Source organism: Scyliorhinus torazame, chromosome 19, assembly GCF_047496885.1.
Source record: "Scyliorhinus torazame isolate Kashiwa2021f chromosome 19, sScyTor2.1, whole genome shotgun sequence".
Lineage (NCBI taxonomy): Eukaryota > Metazoa > Chordata > Chondrichthyes > Carcharhiniformes > Scyliorhinidae > Scyliorhinus > Scyliorhinus torazame.
In genome coordinates this window covers 44,006,782-44,027,115 of record NC_092725.1, presented here as the reverse complement: position 1 = coordinate 44,027,115, position 20,334 = coordinate 44,006,782, and the positions used below count along the sequence as shown (strand labels likewise).

General features: G+C 45.1%; 1 protein-coding gene across 3 annotated transcripts in view; it reads left to right on the top strand.

Annotated features, from left to right (window-relative positions):
• LOC140396102 (aldo-keto reductase family 1 member D1-like) overlaps window positions 1-20,334 on the top strand; it is a 155,061-nt gene that overhangs the window by 18,699 nt on the left and 116,028 nt on the right. For 2 of the 3 annotated variants that reach the window (XM_072484214.1, XM_072484212.1), the window contains exon 2: window positions 16,996-17,163. The exons of the other annotated variant lie outside the window; for it this stretch is intronic. In XM_072484214.1, coding sequence (XP_072340315.1) covers window positions 16,996-17,163 — 168 coding nt within the window. The remainder of the gene's footprint in view (window positions 1-16,995; window positions 17,164-20,334) is intronic. 3 annotated transcript variants of the gene reach the window in all.

Sequence of the window (20,334 nt, the reverse complement as noted above, 5' to 3'; positions counted from 1 at the left end):
GTGCTAGACATCACCATCTGAGGAAAAAGGCTCTCACGGTCCACCCTATCCAATCCTCTGATCATCTTGTATGCCTCAATTAAGTCACCTCTTAACCTTCTTTTCTCTAAAGAAAACAGCCTCAAGTCCCTCAGCCTTTCCTCATAAGATTTTCCCTCCATACCAGGCAACATTCTGGTAAATCTCCTCTGTACCCTTTCCAAAGCTTCCACATCCTTCCTATAATGCGGCGACCAGAATTGCACACAATACTCCAAATGCGGCCGCACCAGAGTTTTGTACAGCTGCAACATGACCTCCTGGCTCCGAAACTCAATACCTCTACCAATAAAAGCTAACACATCGTACGCCTTCTTAACAACCCTCTCAACCTGTGTGGCAACTTTCAGGGATCTATGTACATGGACACCGAGATCTCTCTGCTCATCCACACTGCCAAGAATCTTACCATTAGCCCAGTACTCTGTCTCCCTGTTATTCCTTCCAAAATGAATCACCTCACACTTTTCTGCATTAAACTCCATTTGCCTCCTCTCAGCCCAACGCTGCAGCTTACCTGTATCCCTCTGTAACTTGTAACATCATTCCGCACTATCCACAACTCCACCGACTTTAGTGTCATCTGCAAATTTACTCACCCATCCTTCTACGCCCTCCTCCAGGTCATTTAAAACAATGACAAACAGCAGTGGCCCCAAAACAGATCCTTGTGGCACACCACTAGTAACTGGACTCCAGTCTGAACATTTCCCATCAACCACCACCCTTTGTCTTCTTCCAGCTAGCCAATTTCTGATCCAAACAGCTAAATCACCCTGAATCCCATGCCTCCGTATTTTCTGCAGTAGCCTACCATGGGGAACCTTATCAAATGCTTTACTGAAATCCATATACACCACATCAACTGCTTTACCCTCATCAAAGCCAAAGGCTCAGCAATCTCCTCCCTAGCTTCCCAGAGAATCCTAGGATAAATCCCATCCGGCCCAGGGGACTTATCTATTTTCACACTTTCCAGAATTGTTAACACCTCCTCCTTATGAACCTCAAGCCCTTCAAGTCTAGTAGTCTGAATCTCAGTATTCTCCTCGACAACATTGTCTTTTTCCTGTGTGAATACTGACGAAAAATATTCATTTAGCACCTCTACTATCTCCTCGGACTCCACGCACAACTTCCCACGACTGTCCTTGACTGGTCCTACTCTTACCCTAGTCATTCTTTTATTCCTGACATATCTATAGAAAGCTTTAGGGTTATCCTTGATCGTACCTGCCAAAGACTTCTCATGTCCCCGCCTGGCTCTTCTTAGCTCTCTCTTTAGGTCCTTCCTAGCTAACTTGTAACTCTTGAGCGCCCTAACTGAACCTTCATGTCTCATCTTTACATAAGCCTCCTTCTTCCTCTTGACAAGTGGTTTGACTGCTTTAGTAAACTACAGTTCCCTCGCTCGACCGCTTCCTCCCTGCCTGACAGGTGCATTCCTATTAAGGACACGCAGAAGCTGTTCCTTGAACAAGCTCCACATTTCCATTGTGCCCAATCCCTGCAGTTTTCCTCTCCATCCGATGCATCCTAAGTCTTGCCTCATCGCATCATAATTGCTTTTCCCCCAGATATAACTCTTGCCCTGCGGTATATACATATCCCTTTCCATCACTAAAGAAAACGTAATCGAATTGTGGTCACTATCACCAAAGTGCTCACCTACCTCCAAATCTAACACCTGTCCTGGTTCATTACCCAGTACCAAATCCAATATGGCCTCGCCTCTCGTTGGCCTATCTACATACTGTGTCGGGAAACCCTCCTGCACACATTGGACAAAAACAGACCCATCTAAAGTACTCAAACTATAGCATTGCCAGTCAATATTTGGAAAGTTAAAGTCCCCCATAACAACTACCCTCATGCTTTCGCTCCTATCCTGAATCATCTTTGCAATCCTTTCCTCTGCATCTCTGGAACTTTTCGGAGGCCTATAGAAAACCGCTAACAGGGTGACCTCTCCTTTCCTGTTTCTAACCTCAGCCCATACTACCTCAGTAGACGAGTCCTCATCAAACGTCCTTTCTGCCACCGTAATACTGTCCTTGACTAACAATGCCACCCCTCGCCCTCTTTTACCACATTCCCTGAGCTTACTGAAATATCGAAACCCCGGCACCTGCAACAACCATTCCTGTCCCTGCTCTATCCATGTCTCAGAAATGGCCACAACATCGAAGTCCCAGGTACCAACCCATGCCGTAAGTTCACCCACCTTATTCCGGATGCTCCTGGCATTGAAGAAGACACACTTTAAACCACCTTCCTCCTGCAACTTTGAAACCTTACTCATGACCTCGTTACTCTCAACTTCCTGTATACTGGAGCTGCAATTCAGGTTCTGAAGCCCTTGCTGAATTGTTAAAACCCTCCCGAAGAGCATTAGCAAATTTTCCCCCCACTTCAGGGTATTGGTACCCCTCTGGTCCAGGTGTAGACCATCCCGTTTGTGGAGGTCCCACCGACTCCAGAATGAGCCCCAATTATCCAGAAATCTGAAACCCTCCCTTCTGCACCATCCCTGTAGCCATGTGTTCAACTCCTCTGTCTCCCTATTCCTCGTCTCGCTAGCACGTGGCACGGGTGACAACCCAGAGATGACAACTCTGTCCTAGGTCAAAGTTTCCACCCTAGCTCCCTGAATTCCTGCCTTACATCCCTATCCCTTTTCCTACCTATGTCGTTGGTACCTATGTGGACCATGACTTGGAGCTGCTCCCCCTCCCCCTTAAGGATCCAGAAAACACGATCCGAGACATCACACACCCTGGCACCTGGACGGCAACACACCAACCGCGAGTCTCTCTCATTCCCACAGAATCGCCTATCTATCCCCCTAACTATGGAGTCTCCAATGACTAGTGCTCTACTCCTCTCCCCCCTTCCCTTCTGAGCAACAGGGACAGACTCTGTGCCAGAGACCTGTACCCCATGGCTTACCCCTGGTAAGTCCCCCCCGCCCAACAGTATCCAAAGAGGTTTACTTGTTACTAAGGGGAACAACCACAGGGGATCCCTGTACTGACTGCTTCCTTCCAGCCCCTCTCACCGTCACCCATCTATCTTTATTTTTCAGAGTAACTACGTCCCTGAAGCTTCTATCTATGACCACCTCTGCCTCGCGAATGATCTGAAGTTCATCCAACTCCAGCTCCAGTTCCCTAACGTGGTTTCTGAGGAGATGGAGATGGGTGCACTTCGCACAGATGAAATCAGCAGGGACACTGACAGCATCCCTCACCTCAAACATTCTGCAGGAGGAACATTGCACTGCCTTCCTTGCCATCCCCTCTAGATAAAAAAAGAAAGAAAGAGCTTACCTGTTATTCATTCCCCTTCTCAGCAAACACTCACTCAGCAACCTCTGCGCCCCGCACGATAACACCTGAGGGAAAATAAAAGAAAAAGTACTCACCAGTCATCAGCCAATCCCTTACCTGCAGGCTGTGACATCACGGTTCAACTCCTTTCTTGATCTTTACAGCAGTTGTTTTACTTTTGGTTATAGGAGGGGGTAGGGAGGGAAACACTGAAGAAGTGTTTGGTGTTTAAGTGTCACTTGTCAACAGCTCCTCCACAAACCACCTTCAAGTTAGGATGACCATAATGCACGTATACAAATTTCCCCCGCGACAGCCAATCAGCAGCTCCGCTCTACTGCCCTCTGCTGGATGTTTAATCAAATGTGGAAGGAGCATTTGGAACAATTAAACAAATTATTCAAACAACTACAGGAGGCTAGATTGGTGGTAAAATTGGCTAAAAGTTAATTTGCGAAAACTCAAGACACATTCTTACACCATAAAATTGGACATGGTCAGATGGAAAAAATTAATATGAAAATGAAAGTTATTGGGGAGTTTCTAATACCATCTCAAAGAGAGAAGCTCTGAACGTTGAGGACATGAAAGGTTTATGCCAGAATTTCATGCTAAATTTTAGCAGCCTGGTTGCTCCACTGACTGAATGGAATGTCAGGAGGCATTCGATAATCTGAAAACTGTGTTAACCACCACATCAGTGTTGATGACACCTAATTACGACAAAAAATTTAAAGTGGCAATAGATGCAAGTGATGTGGGTGTTGGTGCTGAATTGTTTCAGGAGGAAGACAAAAGAATCAAAAGACCTGTTGGTTATTTTTATAGTAAAGTAAATATTCATCAAGCTAAATATTTGATCATTGAGAAGGAGACATTGAGTTTGGTATTGGTGTTACAGCATTTTGGCATTTATGTAGCTAACAATTCATCGGAGACAATAATAATAATAATAATTGCTTATTGTCACAAGTAGGCGTCAATGAAGTTACTGTGAGAAGCCCCTAGTTGCCACATTCCGGCGCCTGTTCGGGAAGGCCGGTACAGGAATTGAACCTGCACTTCTGGCATTATTCTGCATTACAAGCCAGCTGTTAGCCCACTGTACTAAACCAGCCTCTGTATACACTGGGAAGGTACTTCCTGTTTATTTCCTGTCAATTCTCTTATTTCCTCTTTCTTTTTGCTGTTTCATTTTTGATTCATGGATGATTAATGGGGATGTGGCTGTGTCTTTAATTTGAGCAGAGGATTTCAGCTGCAGGAGAGATCACTGTGCTGGTTCATACTGGAGTTGCAGACTGACTAGCACCAATGTCAGGGATTAACTGTGATTCGGTCTGATTGATTTGACTGGTGGGCAGTCAACTGACCCAAGGCTGTCCTCAGCCTGGTAACATGTGGTGATTGGATCTGATCCCGCTGGAATGTTTTTCAGAGCATCAAGGGTTTGGATCTGATCCCACTGGAATGTTTTTCAGAGCATCAAGGGTTGAGTTTGTTTCCAGTTTTGGTCTTGGCAGCCCCAGGAAGGGATGTGCTATCCTCTCCTCTTTGTTTTTCTCCAGAAAGCCTGTTTATCTGCACTGTCAGAGAACATGGATGAATCTATGTACAGGCAGAGTAGTCCACAATCAACCAACTTTCTCTACATAAAGACAGAGGCCTGAATGCGAACCAGAAGCTGAAGGCCCAGTTTGATGAGAAGTCAAATATCTATCCAGAAAGTCTGCTGCCTGTGAGTACTGCATTTTTCTAAACTACAGGACCCTGAATGAAGGACTCTACAAAGAAGGCCATACTGGCTGTTAACTGGATACTTTAATCAGCAAGCTTTCTGTGAAGAAAATGGGCCAATAAACCACCATCTGAAGCAAAGACTCTTATCTTTTGACCTTCATTCTTCTTACTTTTCCTCCTTTCCTCCCCTCTATGTTTGTCTGTCTGCTGTGCGTGTAGAGGGTGAGGAGGCAAGGTAAAGTCAGAGTTAGGTACGTAGTAATATTTAACCAATTGTTTATGTTGTGTATTTCATCATTATTCATGGGCCAGATGTCTTTAAAGAATGTTGTGGGTAAAGTTTACTCATGTGTATCAGGAGGAGCAGGTAAAGAAGTCACAATTTTAAGAGATACAGGTGCTAGTCAATCTTTAATGGTAAGAGATGTGGAATTATGTAGTTTGGGAAGAATGTTGCCAGAAAAGGTGGTGATATGTGGAATTCAGGGTGAGAGGAGTAGCGTTCCATTGGTTGGAAAGTCCACTGAAGGGTGGTGAATTGGTAGTAGGAGTAATAGATAAACTATCTTGTCCAGGAATACAGTTTATCTTGGGTAATGATATAGCTGGATCGCAGGTGGGAGTGATGCCTACTGTGGTTGATAAGCCAGTGGAAAATCAGTCAACTGAAGTGTGGAAGGATGAATATCCTGGGATTTTTCCAGATTGTGATGTAACAAGGTTGCAAAGTCACAGGTTAAGACAAGAGGAGAAATCAAAAACTGAAGATGAAGTTGAAGTGCAATTATCAGAAACGATTTTTGATCAGATGGTTGAAAAAGAACAAGAACATGTGGAGGATGAGGTGGATATTTTTAGTTCAGGAAAATTGGCGGAGTTACAACAGAAAAATGTAGAAATAAAATGGATATATCAGAAAGCATATAAGGAAGAGGGATCTGAGAGTATACCAGAGTGATATAACTGTAAAAATGAAGTCTTGATAAGAAAATGGAGACCTGTACATATGCAGGCGGATGAAAGTGGGCAGATGTTCATCAAGTAGTATTGCCGGTAGGGTATAGAAACGAGGTGTTGCGAGTTGCACATGACCAGTGGGAGGTCATTTGGGAATAAGGAAAGCTCAAGCTAAAATCCAGAAACATTTTTATTGGCCTGGACTACATAAAGATGTAGTTAAATTTTGTCAATCATGTCACACATGTCAAGTGATAGGTAAACCTCAAGCAGTGATAAAACCAGCGCCCTTAATAACCATTCCAGCATTTGAGGAACCTTTTACAAGGGTCCTAATTGATTGTGTAGGACCGCTTACTAAAAAAAAAAGTGGAAATCAATATCTTTTGACTGTAATGGATGTGTCTACTAGGTTTCCAGAGGCCATTCCAGTATGTAATATTACAGCTAAAAGGATTGTGGAGGAGTTACTTAAATTCTTTACCAGATATGGACTACCCACAGAAATTCAATCGGATCAAGGAACAAATTTTACTTCAAAGTTATTCACAGAAGTTATGGATAGCTTAGGAATAAAACAATTTAAATCAACTGCGTACCATCCAGAATCGCAAGGGAGCGTTTGGTGAAATTGGTGGGTGAGAAATCGGAAATTACATTATTGGATTACGTGTCAAATTTTAGGGAACGATTAAATAGAGCAGGTGAATTGGCTAGACAACATTTGAAAGTTGCACAAAATGTGATAAAACGGGTAGCGGACAAGAAATCCAAAGTTCGTAGTTTTACCAGTGGGGATAAAGTTTTAGTATTGTTACCAGTGGTAGGGGTGCCTTTAAAAGCCAGGTTTTGTGGACCGTATCAGATTGAAAGGAAATTAAGTGAGGTCAATTATGTGGTAAAAACACCAGATAGAAGGAAGACTCACCGAGTGTGTCATGTGAATATGCTTAAAAGGTACTTTGAAACGGATAGAGTGAAAAAGGAGATTTTAATGATTCTAACTCAAAGTGATGAACTAAATCCAGATGACTGTGAATTTGAAATACCTCAAATTAAATTGGAAAATGAGGATGTTCTCAAAAATTGGGATGAATTATTAAGTTACCTTCCAGAGGAAAAACAAACTGACCTGAAAGAGTTATTGATATCACATGGGCAAATTTATAGAGATAAATTGGGAAGGACTAAAATGGCTACACATGATGTAGATGTGGGAAATGCTGTTCCTATCAAACAACATCCATATAGACGTAACCCTTTAAAATTGGCACAGGTTAACAAAGAGATTGAGAGTATGCTTACAAATGGCATAATTGAAGTGGGTTGCAGCCAATGGAGCTCACCCATAGTGATGGTACCGAAACCAGACGGTACCCAACGGTTGTGTGTGGACTATTGAAAGGTGAATGCAGTTACAAGAATGGACTCCTATCCTATCCCACGTTTGAAGGATTGCATGGAGAAAGTGGGACCATCTGCTTTTATTTCCAACTTCCAGACATGGAAAGAACATTTAAACCATTGTATGGAGTTACATATAACATAGAACAATACAGCGCAGTACAGGCCCTTCGGCCCACGATGTTGCACCGAAACAAAAGCCATCTAACCTACACTATGCCATTATCATCCATATGTTTATCCAATAAACTTTTAAATGCCCTCAATGTTGGCGAGTTCACTACTGTAGCAGGTAGGGCATTCCACGGCCTCACTACTCTTTGCGTAAAGAACCTACCTCTGACCTCTGTCCTATATCTATTACCCCTCAGTTTAAAGTTATGTCCCCTCGTGCCAGCCATATCCATCCGCGGGAGAAGGCTCTCACTGTCCACCCTATCCAACCCCCTGATCATTTTGTATGCCTCTATTAAGTCTCCTCTTAACCTTCTTCTCTCCAACGAAAACAACCTCAAGTCCGTCAGCCTTTCCTCATAAGATTTTCCCTCCATACCAGGCAACATCCTGGTAAATCTCCTCTGCACCCGCTCCAAAGCCTCCACGTCCTTCCTATAATGCGGTGACCGAGTTCTTCGATCGACTTCAGGTGGCGGGTTTGGTGATGAACCTAGCCGAAAGTGAATTTGGAAAAGCCCGAATCACTTTCCTTGAGGAGTTTCCAATACCCTCAGGACGAAGGGGAATAATACGATCTCCTAGCATGAATGAATTTGATCGAACAGTTGTGCAAAGGTTTTGTGGCGTGATTACTCCACTGATGGAATTGCTGAAGAAACGGTAAAAAAATTCAATGGACAGCGGACTTTCAACAGGCATTTGACTGCCTGAAAGCTGTGATCACCAATGCTCCTGTATTGGAGAATTGCAAGGGACTCTGTGGTCAGGTTGAACTAAAGTATCTGATTCTAAAGAGAAATGCCGAGGAGTAGAGGAATGGATGGATCGTGCAGAGACTTTGTTCAAAGAGGCTGTCAATCGAGAAGGATTTCAGTTGGAGGAAGAAGAGCAAAGAAAAATGGACTATATTATTATACCTGTTTGCATATGGTTTTTTTTTAAAAAACGAAAATGTATATTTACTGTGTACATTTCTTAGTGGATGGTGCAAAAGTGAAAAATGAAACCATCTTGAAGTTGATAGTTTATTTATTTTCCTTGGGGGGAGGTGTCATGCAAGAGTGCCTTTAAGAAATGGATGTGTAAGCAATGTACCTTTAAGAAAACAGTGATGTCACAGAGTGGGTGGGGCTGAGGTCAGGTCAGCCATTTTGCAGTTTAATTTTGCAGGTTTTTAGTTTCAGTTTAAAAAACTGTGTGTGTGTCTGTGTGTTTCCAGAGAGCTGCAAGTTTTGAAAAGAGCTGAGTGGGTGTCTGTGTTTTGCAGGGAACTGGATATCTATCATGAAAGACTATCTCTGGATCATTTGGGTGATTTAAAGTAAAGCCTTTAACCTGATGTGATACTGTTTAAGGGTATTAAGTCTCTTGGAAGTTTGAAGGAACATTTTAAGGACGTATTTACTGTTGCAATATTTTCTGAGTTATCTTTGAAGTAAGGGGTGTTAAGAGATCCAACGTTTATTTGAGATGTTAAGTTGAGTTCATGGAATAAACAGTGTTTTGTGTTTAAAAACCCACATGTCCCGAATTGTAATCCCACACCCAGGGAACAAGCCATGTGCTCGGAAAAGCAACAAATACATTAAAGGGAGAGGTTGGTTGAACTCCATGAGACATTTTGGGGTTCTGAAAACGCATCGCCCATAACAATGCACAAGTTCCCACTACTGTCCTTGACCGGCCCTACCCTCACCCTGGTCATTCTTTTATTTCTCACATAAGAGGAAAAAGCCTTGGGGTTTTTCTTGATCCGACCCACCAAGGACTTCTCATGCCCCCTCCTAGCTCTCCTGAGCCCTTTTTTCAGCTCATTCCTTGCTACCTTGTAACCCTCAAGCGACCCTACTGAACCTTGTTTTCTCATCTTTACACACTATTCCTTTTTCTTCTTGACAAGATATTCAACCTCTTTTGTGAACCATGGTTCCCTCACACAACCATTTCCTCCCTGCCTGACAGGGACATGCCTATCAAGGACACGCAGTATTTGTTCCTTGAACAAGCTCCACTTTTCATTTGTGCCTTTACCTGACAGTTTCTGTTCCCATCTTATGCTCCCTAATTCTTGCCTAATCGCACCATAATTACCCCTCCCTAGTTCACACTAGTTGGTAAGTAGGTGATTGTGGGGTTAACAATTTCAAAAATGGTCAGCAAGAGAGTTAGGAGTGAGAAACTTCTTCACTCAAGAGAGTAGTTGGGATTTGGAATGTGCTTCCTGGAAGAATGGTGGAGATGGTTGATGGCTGCCCTTGCAAATGGAATTGGAAAGTTGTTTCAAGTGGTGTTCTGCAGGGCTCGGTGTTGGGACCCTTATATTAATGATTTGGACCTGAAAGTGGGGGGCACGATTGGTTAATTTTCACAATACACAAAGATTGGCCGAGTGGTAGTAGATAGTAGTAGATAGTTCTAATCTCCAAATGTGGCGGCATGGTAACACAATGGTTAGCACTGTTGCTTCACAGCACAAGGGATCCGGATTCGATTTGCAGCTTGGGTCACTGTGTGAAGCCTGCATGTTTTCCCCGTGTCTGCGTGGATTTCCTCCCACAGTCCTAAGATGTGCGGGTTAGGTGGATTGGTCATGCTAAATTGCCCCGTAGTGTCCAAAGGTTGCGTAGGGCTGCTGGGTTACGGGAATAGATGGAAGTGTGGGCTTCGGTTCGGTGCTCTTTCAGGGGCCGGTCTATGATGGGTTGAATGGCCTTCTTCTGCACTGTAAATTCGATGATTCTAAGATATAGATTGGTGGAGTAGGCAATAAACTGGAAGTTGGAATTTAACAGGGAAGTGTGAGGTCATGCATTTAGGAGGAAGTCAAACAATTATTGGGAGTATACAATATATATACTAAGCGTGGTAGATGAAGTGCGAGATCTTGGCGTACAAGTATACAGGTCCCTAAAGGCAGCACTTCAAATAGACAAGATGTGGAGATGCCGGCGTTAGACTGGGGTGAGCACATCTGGAACCTACCTCTTCATTCACCTGAGGAAGGAGCAGTGCTCCGAAAGCTAGTGATTTGAAACAAACCTGTTGGCCTTTAACCAATTGTTGTAAGACTTCTGACTGTTTAAATAGACAAGATTGTAAAGAAATCATCTGGAATACTCTCCTTCATTGGCAAAGGTCTAGAATACAAAGGTAAGGAATGTTGGAATTGTAAAAAAACACTGGTGAGGCCAGAACTGGAGTAATGTGTGCAATTCTAGTCTGCTCATTACAGGAAGGACGTGATTGCTCTGGAGAGACTGCAGAAGAGGTTCGTAAGAATGTTGCCAAGGCTAGTAAAGTGTGGCTATGAGGAGCGATTGGATAGGTTAGGGTTATTTTCCTTGGAACAAAGAAAACTGAGGGGCGACTTGATTGAGGTCTGCAAAATTATAATAATAATCTTTATTAGTGTCACAGTAGGCTCACATTAACACAGCAATGCAGTTACTGTGAAAGGCCCCTAGTCGCCACACGCGGCGCCTGTTCTGGTACACTGAGGGAGAATTCAGAATGTCCAATTCATCTAACAGGCACATCTTTTGGGACTTTGTGGGAGGAAACTGGAGCACTCGGAGGAAACCCACGCAGACATGGGGAGAACGTGCAGACTCCGCACAGACAGTGACCCAAGCTGGGAATCAAACACAAGGGTTCCTGATGCTGTGAAGCAACAGTGCTAACCACTGTGCTACCGTTTCGCCTTAATTTATGAGGGAATGAGATAAAGTGGGCAGGATAAAATTGTTTGCCTTGGTGGAGAATTCTAGAACTGCGGGGCATAGATTGAAAGGTGTAGAGGGGACATGAGGGTACCTGGTTTTGCACCTTAAATGTTGGATCCGTCACCAGGGATGGCCTCCACGACGGCCAGGATCACGATCAGGGGCCACCGATCGGTGGGCGCGCGCAATCTTGGGGTGGGAGGGAGGCCTGTATTGTCGGGGCTGGCCTGCAGTGTGAGTCTGCCATGTTGTGCGGGGCTACCGCCACAGGTGGCCGCCACACACATGCGCGAACCCGCAGCTGGAGGTGCGGGGCCCGGTATCATAAGCCAGAGCTGCGAGGAGCAATCGGGGCCCTGCTTGCCTCCTGCAAAACGGAGAATCACTCTGGACTTTCTCCAGATTTGCACGTGTTTTCTTGCGGGCGTGGGGACATAAGCCGCAGGATCAGAAAATTCCGTCCAGGGATTGGGAATGGGACTAGCTCGGAACTCTTCGGAGCCAGTACAGACAGTATAGGTTGAATGGCCACCCTCCATGATTAGATTTAAAAATTTAATTTTCATTGTCTGTTGTGGTGCGATTCGAACCGCCCCCCCCCCCTCAACACACCATGGGATTGCCCTGGATCATTATTCCAGTGATCATACACACTGCTGCCGCCTCCAACTATCCCCACGATTACCCCTTCTTTATGGAATCTGCCATGGGTGCATGAGTCTGCCCCCAGGAGTCTCTCATTGTCACCCTTCCTCCTTCTCTGTGCTAACTCTATTATCCTGGACGGGGTCCTGCTCCATCTCCATCTGCTCCTCATCATTCTTCAGTTGAGTTGACCTAACCGTACCACCGGTTTCTGTGCCATCTGGTTGTCGACCTCTCTGCTGCACCATAATTTGCAGCATGCAGCACATGGCAACAGTACTGGGGACCCTTGCAGGAGATTACCTCAGTGATCCTTTAGAATGGTCAAGACATCTTCAAGATGCCAATAACCTGCTCAATGGTGATGCGAGTCAGCACAGGGCTGTTACTGTACTGCCTTTTGGATTCTATGAGCCAGGGCAAGTGATAGATTTGTTAGTGGGGGAGCATTTTGGAGATAGTGACCACAAGTTTGTGACTTTCACTTTAGTAATGGAGAGGGATAGGTACATGCAACAGGGTAAGGTTTATAATTGGGGGAAGGGTAAATACGATGCTGTCAGACAAGAACTGAAGTGCATAAGTTAGGAACATATGCTGTTGGGGAAGGACACAATTGAAATGTGGAACTTGTTCAAGGAACAGATACTATGTGTTCTTGATATGTATGTCCCTGTCAGGCAGGGAAGAGATGGTCGAGTGAGGGAACCATGGTTGACAAGAGAGGTTGAATGTCTTGTTAAGAGGAAGAAGAATACTTATGTAAGGCTGAGGAAACAAGGTTCAGACAGGGTGCTGGAGGGATACAAGATAGCCAGGAGGGAACTGAAGAAAGGGATTAGGAGAGCTAAGAGAGGGCATGAAAAATCTTTGGCGGGTCGGATCAAGGAAAATCCCAAGGCCTTTTACACATGTGTGAGAAATATGAGAATGACTAGAGCAAGGGTAGGTCCGATCAAGGACAGTCGCGGGAGATTGTGTATTGAGTCTGAAGAGATAGAAGAGGTCTTGAACGAGTACTTTTCTTCAGTAGTTACGAATGAGAGGGGCCATATTGTTGGAGAGGACAGCGTGAAACAGACTAGTAAGCTTGAGGAGATACTTGTTAGGAAGGAAGATGTGTTGGGTATTTTGAAAAATTTGAGGATAGACAAGTGCCCTGGGCCTGACGGGATATATCCAAGGATTCTATGGGAAGCAAGAGATGAAATTGCAGTGCCGTTGGCAATGGTCTTTTTGTCCTCACTGTCAACCGGGGTGGTATCAGGGGATTGGAGAGTGACGAATGTCATGCCCCTGTTCAAAAAAGGGAATAGGGATAACCCTGGGAATTACAGGCCAGTTAGTCTTACTTCGGTGGTAGGCAAAGTAATGGAAAGGGTACTGAGGGATAGGATTTCTGAGCATCTGGAAAGACACTGCTTGATTAGGGATAGTCAGCACGGATTTGTGAGGGGTAGGTCTTGCCTTACAAGTCTTATTAAATTCTTTGAGGAGGTGACCAAGCACGTGGATGAAGGTAGAGCAGTGGATGTAGTGTACATAGATTTTAGTAAGGCATTTGATAAGGTTCCTCATGGTAGGCTTATGCAGAAAGTAAGGAGGCATGGGATAGTGGGAAATTTGGCCAGTTGAATAACGAACTGGCTAACCAATAGAAGTCAGAGAGTGGTGGTGGATGGCAAATATTCAGCCTGGAGCCCAGTTACCAGTGCCGTACCGCAGGGATCAGTTGTGGGTCCTCTGCTGTTTGTGATCTTCATTAATGACTTGGATGAGGGAGTTGAAGGGTGGGTCAGTAAATTTGCAGATGATACGAAGATTGGTGGTGTTGTGGATAGTGAAGATGGCTGTTGTCGGCTGCAAAGAAACATAGATAGGATGCAGAGCTGGGCTGAGAAGTGGCAGATGGAGTTTAACCCTGAAAAGTGTGAGGTTGTCCATTTTGGAAGGACAAATATGAATGCGAAATACAGGGTTAACGGTAGGGGTCTTGGCAATGTGGAGGAGCAGAGAGATCTTGGGGTCTATGTTCATACATCTTTGAAAGTTGCCACTCAAGTGGATAGAGCTGTGAAGAAGGCCTATGATGTGCTAGCGTTCATTAGCAGAGGGATTGAACTTAAGAGCCGTGATGCAGCTGTTCAAAACCTTGGTAAGGCCACATTTGGAGTACTGTGTACAGTTCTGGTCGCCTCATTTTAGGAATGATGTGGAAGCTTTGGAAAAGGTGCAAAGGAGATTTACCAGGATGTTGCCTGGAATGGAGAGTAGGTCTTACAAGGAAAGGTTGAGGGTGCTACGCCTTTTCTCATTAGAACGGAGAAGGATGAGGGGCGACTTGATGGAGGTTTATAAGATGATCAGGGGAATAGATAGAGTAGACAGTCAGAGACTTTTTCCCCGGGTGGAACAAACCATTACAAGGGGACATAGATTTAAGGTGAATGGTGGAAGATATAGGGGGATGTCAGAAGTAGGTTCTTTACCCAGAGAGTAGTGGGGGCATGGAATGCACTGCCTGTGGAAGTAGTTGAGTCGGAAACATTAGGGACCTTCAAGCGACTATTGGATAGGTACATGGATTACGGTAGAATGATGGGGTGTAGATTAATTTTTTCTTAATCTAGGACAAAAGTTTGGCACAACATCGTGGGCTGAAGGGCCTGTTCTGTGCTGTATTTTTCTATGTTCTATGTTCTATGCACAGTCACCATAACGGAGTCTTCAGTCAGCTCCTTAAGGGGCACCCGTTGACCCCCAGAAACTAAGCATGGAGCTGTGGAACCATACAATCCTATAGTGCAGAAAGAAGCCATTCGCCCCATTGAGTCTACACCGACCCTCTGAAAGAGCACCCTACAAAGGCCCTCTCCTCTGTCCTATCCCAATATCCCTGTAACCCCATCAAACCTGCACATCCCTGGACACTAAGAGGCAATTTTAACATGGCCAATCCATCTAACCTGTACACCCTTGTACTGTGGGAGGAAACCGGAGCACCCAGAGGAAACCCACACGGATACGGGGAGAATGTGAAAACTCCACACAGATAAAGCTGGAATTGAACCCGGGTCCCCGACGCTGTGAGGCAGCAGTGCTACCCACTGTGCCACCGCGTTTGCCAATGTGTGAAAGCTAAGTCAGCTGTGATTTGCTCAGTCCAGAAAAATCATGGCAGTTTCCAGGCTTATGTGCATATACATACATGTGCATGTTCAAGGAGTGGAAGGGTTTCCTGCTGATTAACCAATGCCCTTATGGTGACATGGATGTGCCTGAGGGAAGCCTCGAATTTTTGTGAAGTCCTCTGTGTCTGTACTGACACATCCATTGGTGCCTCTTACCTTAGCAAGCATAGAATCTGAACTGATGCATCTGTGGACAGCTGGTTGTGGACTGTCACACAGTCTGTGGAAGACCTCTGGCAGCTTTAAAATTTATAACCACAGTCTTCTGAAGTGCCACTAGGAGGGCATGCAGATTTGAAGAGTGTTGTTGGATCTTGCTTGGCACATCGCTCTGTTACCTGTGCTCGGAATATCATCAACCTTCTTCTACAGTAGTTTTCTGTCGTTTCCAGATATGTCCTTTGGATTTGGTTGATCCTTAACTCAGCTAAGGGTTGACCAAATCCAAAGGACATATCTGGAAATGACAGAAATCCACTGTAGAAGAAGGTTGTGGTCTTCCTGCTGCCCAGTGCGTACTGCACTGCCTCTCAACCCCTGTCCTTGTACCCTCCCGCTGACTGCACGTTGTCCGCGTTTGCATGCTTCTTTGACCCACATGTGTGCAGGTTCTACCCCTATCCCTCATCTTCTCTGGCATGATGCGCACTTTTCCCCTTAACTGCCACAGTCTCCTTCCTCCCAGATGGATGCCCGAGTCAAGAGGCCAAAGAGATTTGCCCTTCTAAGGCAGACGTCCCATCCACTGATTCTGTTGGATATCAGCCACCACCTGTGTCTGCAATGGTTGACCTTCTGTGACACTTCTTGAAATTTATTTGCGCTCTCATCAATGACATTATACAAGCTTTATGACTTCTGCATAAAGTTGTAAATCAAGGCTGGAATTTTCCGACCGTTGCAATTCACTTTTCCCACCGGCATCATACCTGCCCTTTAGGTTTCCCAGCGGCATGTTCGTGGGACCCTGGGTTACTGTATGGGACAGAGGGGTAGCTGGAGTGAGCACCAGAAGCATCTGCATCACCTGTACTGCCTGGAGGCCCAATATAATTTACACCTTGGTGTTGAAGCCCTTAGTGATGGTGCTCTGTGTCTGCACCTAGCTCTGGAACCCCTCAGCAATGGCTCTCTTGACTTGACCATGCTCTCAAGGCCTTCAGCAATGGTCATATCATAGATCATAGAATTTACAGCACAGAAGGAGGCCATTTGGCCCGAGTCTGCACCAGCCCTTGAAAAGAGCACCCTACTTAATCATAGAACATAGAAAAATACAGCACAGAACAGTCCTTTCGGCCCACAACCACGGTGTTGTGCCGAATCTTTATCCTAGATTATCATAGATTATCGTAGAATTTACAGTGCAGAAGGAGGCCACTCGGCCCATCGAGTACGCACCGGCTCCTGGAAAGAGCACCCTAACCAAGGTCAACACCTCCACCCTATCCCCATAACCCAGTAACCCCACCCAACACTAAGGGCAATTTTGGACACTAAGGGCAATTTATCATGGCCAATCCACCTAACCTGTACATCTTTGGACTGTGGGAGGAAACCGGAGCACCCAGAGGAAACCCACACACACACAAGGTAAAATTACGCTCAAAATATAAATCACTATAAGTAGCAACAAAAGATAATAATGTTACAAATAATACATAAATAATGCTAATCTGTAGTGTATCATTTCCCACCGCACTCTTATTTTAAGAGTACAATAAATCTCTGTAAGTTTGAATCAGTTTATGAATTGTGCTCTTAAGTGCTGATACATTCCCGATTAAACAGACTGCTAAGGACGCATGTTACGATGCAATGAAAGTAGCGATTGATGTCGGTTACCGCCATTTTGATGGAGCCTGGATTTACGGTAACGAAGGTGAAATTGGAAAGGCGATTCAGGAAAAGATCGCTGATGGTACGGTGAAGCGTGAAGACATCTATTACTGTGGCAAGGTAACGAACATTTCAAGGATCTCTCGCTCTCTCTCCTCTTCCTTCCTTGGAGCTGCTTCCGTTACACCCACATTTTACACCTTCTCATTTATTCATTTACGATATGTGGGCATCGCTGATCCGGCCAGCATTTAATGCCCATTCCTAGATGCCCTTCAGAAGGTGGTGGTGAATTGCCTTCTTGAACCGCTGCAGTCCTTGAGGTATAGGTACACTGTGCTGTTAAGGAGGGAGTTCCAGAATGTTTCCCCAGCGACAGTAAAGGAATGGCAATATATTTCCAAGTCAGGGTATTGAGTGACTTAGAGGAGAGCCTGCAGGTGCTGCTCTTGCCCTCCCAGATAGTAGTGGTTTTGGTTTGGAAGGAGTTGGCTCAGGAACCTTGGTGAGTTACTGCAGTGCATCTTGTAGTAGGTACACACGGCTGCCATTGTTCGTCGGTGGTGCAGGGTTTGAATGTTTGTGGAAGGGGGAACAATCAAGCTTTGCCCTGGATGGTGTTGCGTTTCTTGAGTGTTGTTGGAGCTCCACTCATCCAGGCAAGTATACCATTACACTCCTGACTTGTGCTTTGTAGATTTTGAATCGGCTTTGGGTGGTCAGGAAGTGAGTTACTCGCCATAGGATTCCTAGCCTTTGACCTGCTCTGGTAGCCACAGTATTAATTTAGCTAGTCCAGCTCAGTTTCTGATCAATGATAATCCGCAGGATATTGATTGTGCGAAATGCAGCAATGGTAATGCCATTGAATGTCAAGGGCGGTGGTTAGATCCTCTCTTGCAGGAGATGGTCATTTCCTGGCACTTATGTGGCGCAAATGTAAATTGACACTTGTCAACCCAAGCCTGGATATTGTCCAGGTCTTGCTGCATTTGGACATGGACTGCTTCATTATCTGTGGAGTCATGAATGGTGCCGCTCATTGTGCCGTCATCCGCAAGCATCCCCACTTCTGGCCTTAGGATGGACGGGAGGTCATTGATGAAGCAGCTGAAAATGGTTGGGTCTGGGATACTACCCTGAGGAACTCCTTCAGTGATGTCCTGAAGCTGAGATGATTGACCTCCAACCACTGCAACCTTTGTGCCAGGTATGACTCCAACCAATGGAGAGTTTGCCCCCTGATTCCTATTGACCAGTTTAGCTCAGGCTCCTTGATGCCATACTCGGTCAAATGACGCATTGATGTCAAGGGCAGTCACTCTCACCTCACCTCTGGCATTCAGCCCTTTTGTCCATGTTTGAACCAAGGCTCTAATCAGGTTCGGAGCTGAGAGACCTTGGCAGAACCCAAACTGAGCGTCCATGAGCAGGTTATTGCTGAGTAAGTGCCGCTTGATAGCAGTGTTCATGACTCCTTCCATCACTTTGCTAATGATGGAGAGTAGGCTGATAGGGCGGTAATTGGCTGGGTTAGATTTGTATTGTGAAGCCATCAAGGGTGCTCAATCTCATTCTCACTCATTGGCTGCGCACATCCACGTGCACAGGCAAACAAATATAAATGTGCATGCACACATAAACACACATGTTGTGCACATACACAAATTGGTCAGAACATTGAATACAGGAGTTGGGACGTCTTGTTGAAGTTGTACAAGACATTGGTACAGCCACACTTGGAATACTGTGTGCAGTTCTGGTCACCCTATTATAGAAAGGATATTATTAAACTAGAAAGAGTGCAGAAAAGATTTACTAGGATGTTACCGGGACTGGATGGTTTGAGTTATGAGGAGAGGCTGGATAGACTGGGACTTTTTTCCCTGGAGCGTAGGAGGCTTAGGGGTGATCTTATGGAGGTCTATAAAATAATGAGGGGCATAGATAAGGTAGATAGTCAACATCTTTTCCCAAAGGTAGGGGAGTCTAAAACTAGAGGGCATAGGTTTAAGGTGAGAGGGGAGAGATTCAGAAGGGCCCAGAGGGGCAATTTCTTCACTCAGAGGGTAGTGAGTGTCTGGAATGTGCTGCCAGAGGTAGTAGTAGAGGCGGGTATAATTGTGTCTTTTAAAAAGCATTTAGATAGTTACATGGGTATAGAGGGTTATGGGCCAAGTGCGGGCAACTGGGACTAGCTTAATGGTAAAAACTGGGCGGCATGGACTGGTTGGGCCGAAGGGCCTGTTTCCATGCTGTAAACTTCTATGATTCTATGCACATTCAAACAGAGACACACATACACACTTGTTAATATGAAAACAAATTCATGCACGTTGGCACAATGATTAGTACTACTGTCTCACAGCACCAGGGACCCGGGTTCAATTCCAGCCTTGGGTGACTGCCTGTGTGGAGCTTGCAAGTTCTCCGTGGATTTCCTGCAGGTGCTCACGTTTCCTCCCACAGTTCAAAGATGTGCAATTTAGATGGATTGGCCATACAAACTTGTTCTTTAGTATTCAAAGTGTTAGGTGGAGTTACAGGAATAGGGCGGTGGACTTACAGGAATAGGGCGGTGGACTAGGCCCAGGTAGGGTACTCTCTCAGAGGGTCGATGTAGGCCCGATGGGCTGAATCGCCTCCCTCTGCAATTTCTCCCATCTGTACAGACCCACACATGCGTTCACATACACCCATATGCATATATACAGACACACATTCACTCACACAGATGAACACACACAATGCACATTCACATATAACGAAACACATTCAACCACACAAACATGTACACAAACTCATACTCTTCAAGCTATAATCAGGAATCCCAGCTGAATTTCCCAGTTCTTGCCAGTAAAGCTATCCTGTTAGAATGAACAAACTCAGAATAAAGAAACATCAGTCAACCTAACCTACACCCCTTCAATTTACTGCTGTCCTTGTGTCTGTCCAAGAGTCGCTAAAATGTACCTAATTACTTTGACTCCACCACCTCTGCTGGCAGTGCATTCCACGCACCCACCACTCTCTGTGTAAAGAACCTACCTCTTGACATCTCCCCTATACCTTCCTCCAATCACCTTAAAATTATGTCCCCTCATGACAGCCATTTCCGCCCTGTGGAAAAGTCTCCGGCTATCTATTCTATCCATGCCTCTCATCACCTTGTACACCTCTATCAAGTCACCTCTCTTCCTTTTTCGCTCCAGTGAGAAAACCCCAACTCCCTCAACATGTCTTCATAAGACACGCCCTCCAGTCCAGGCAGCATCCTGGTAAATCTCCTCT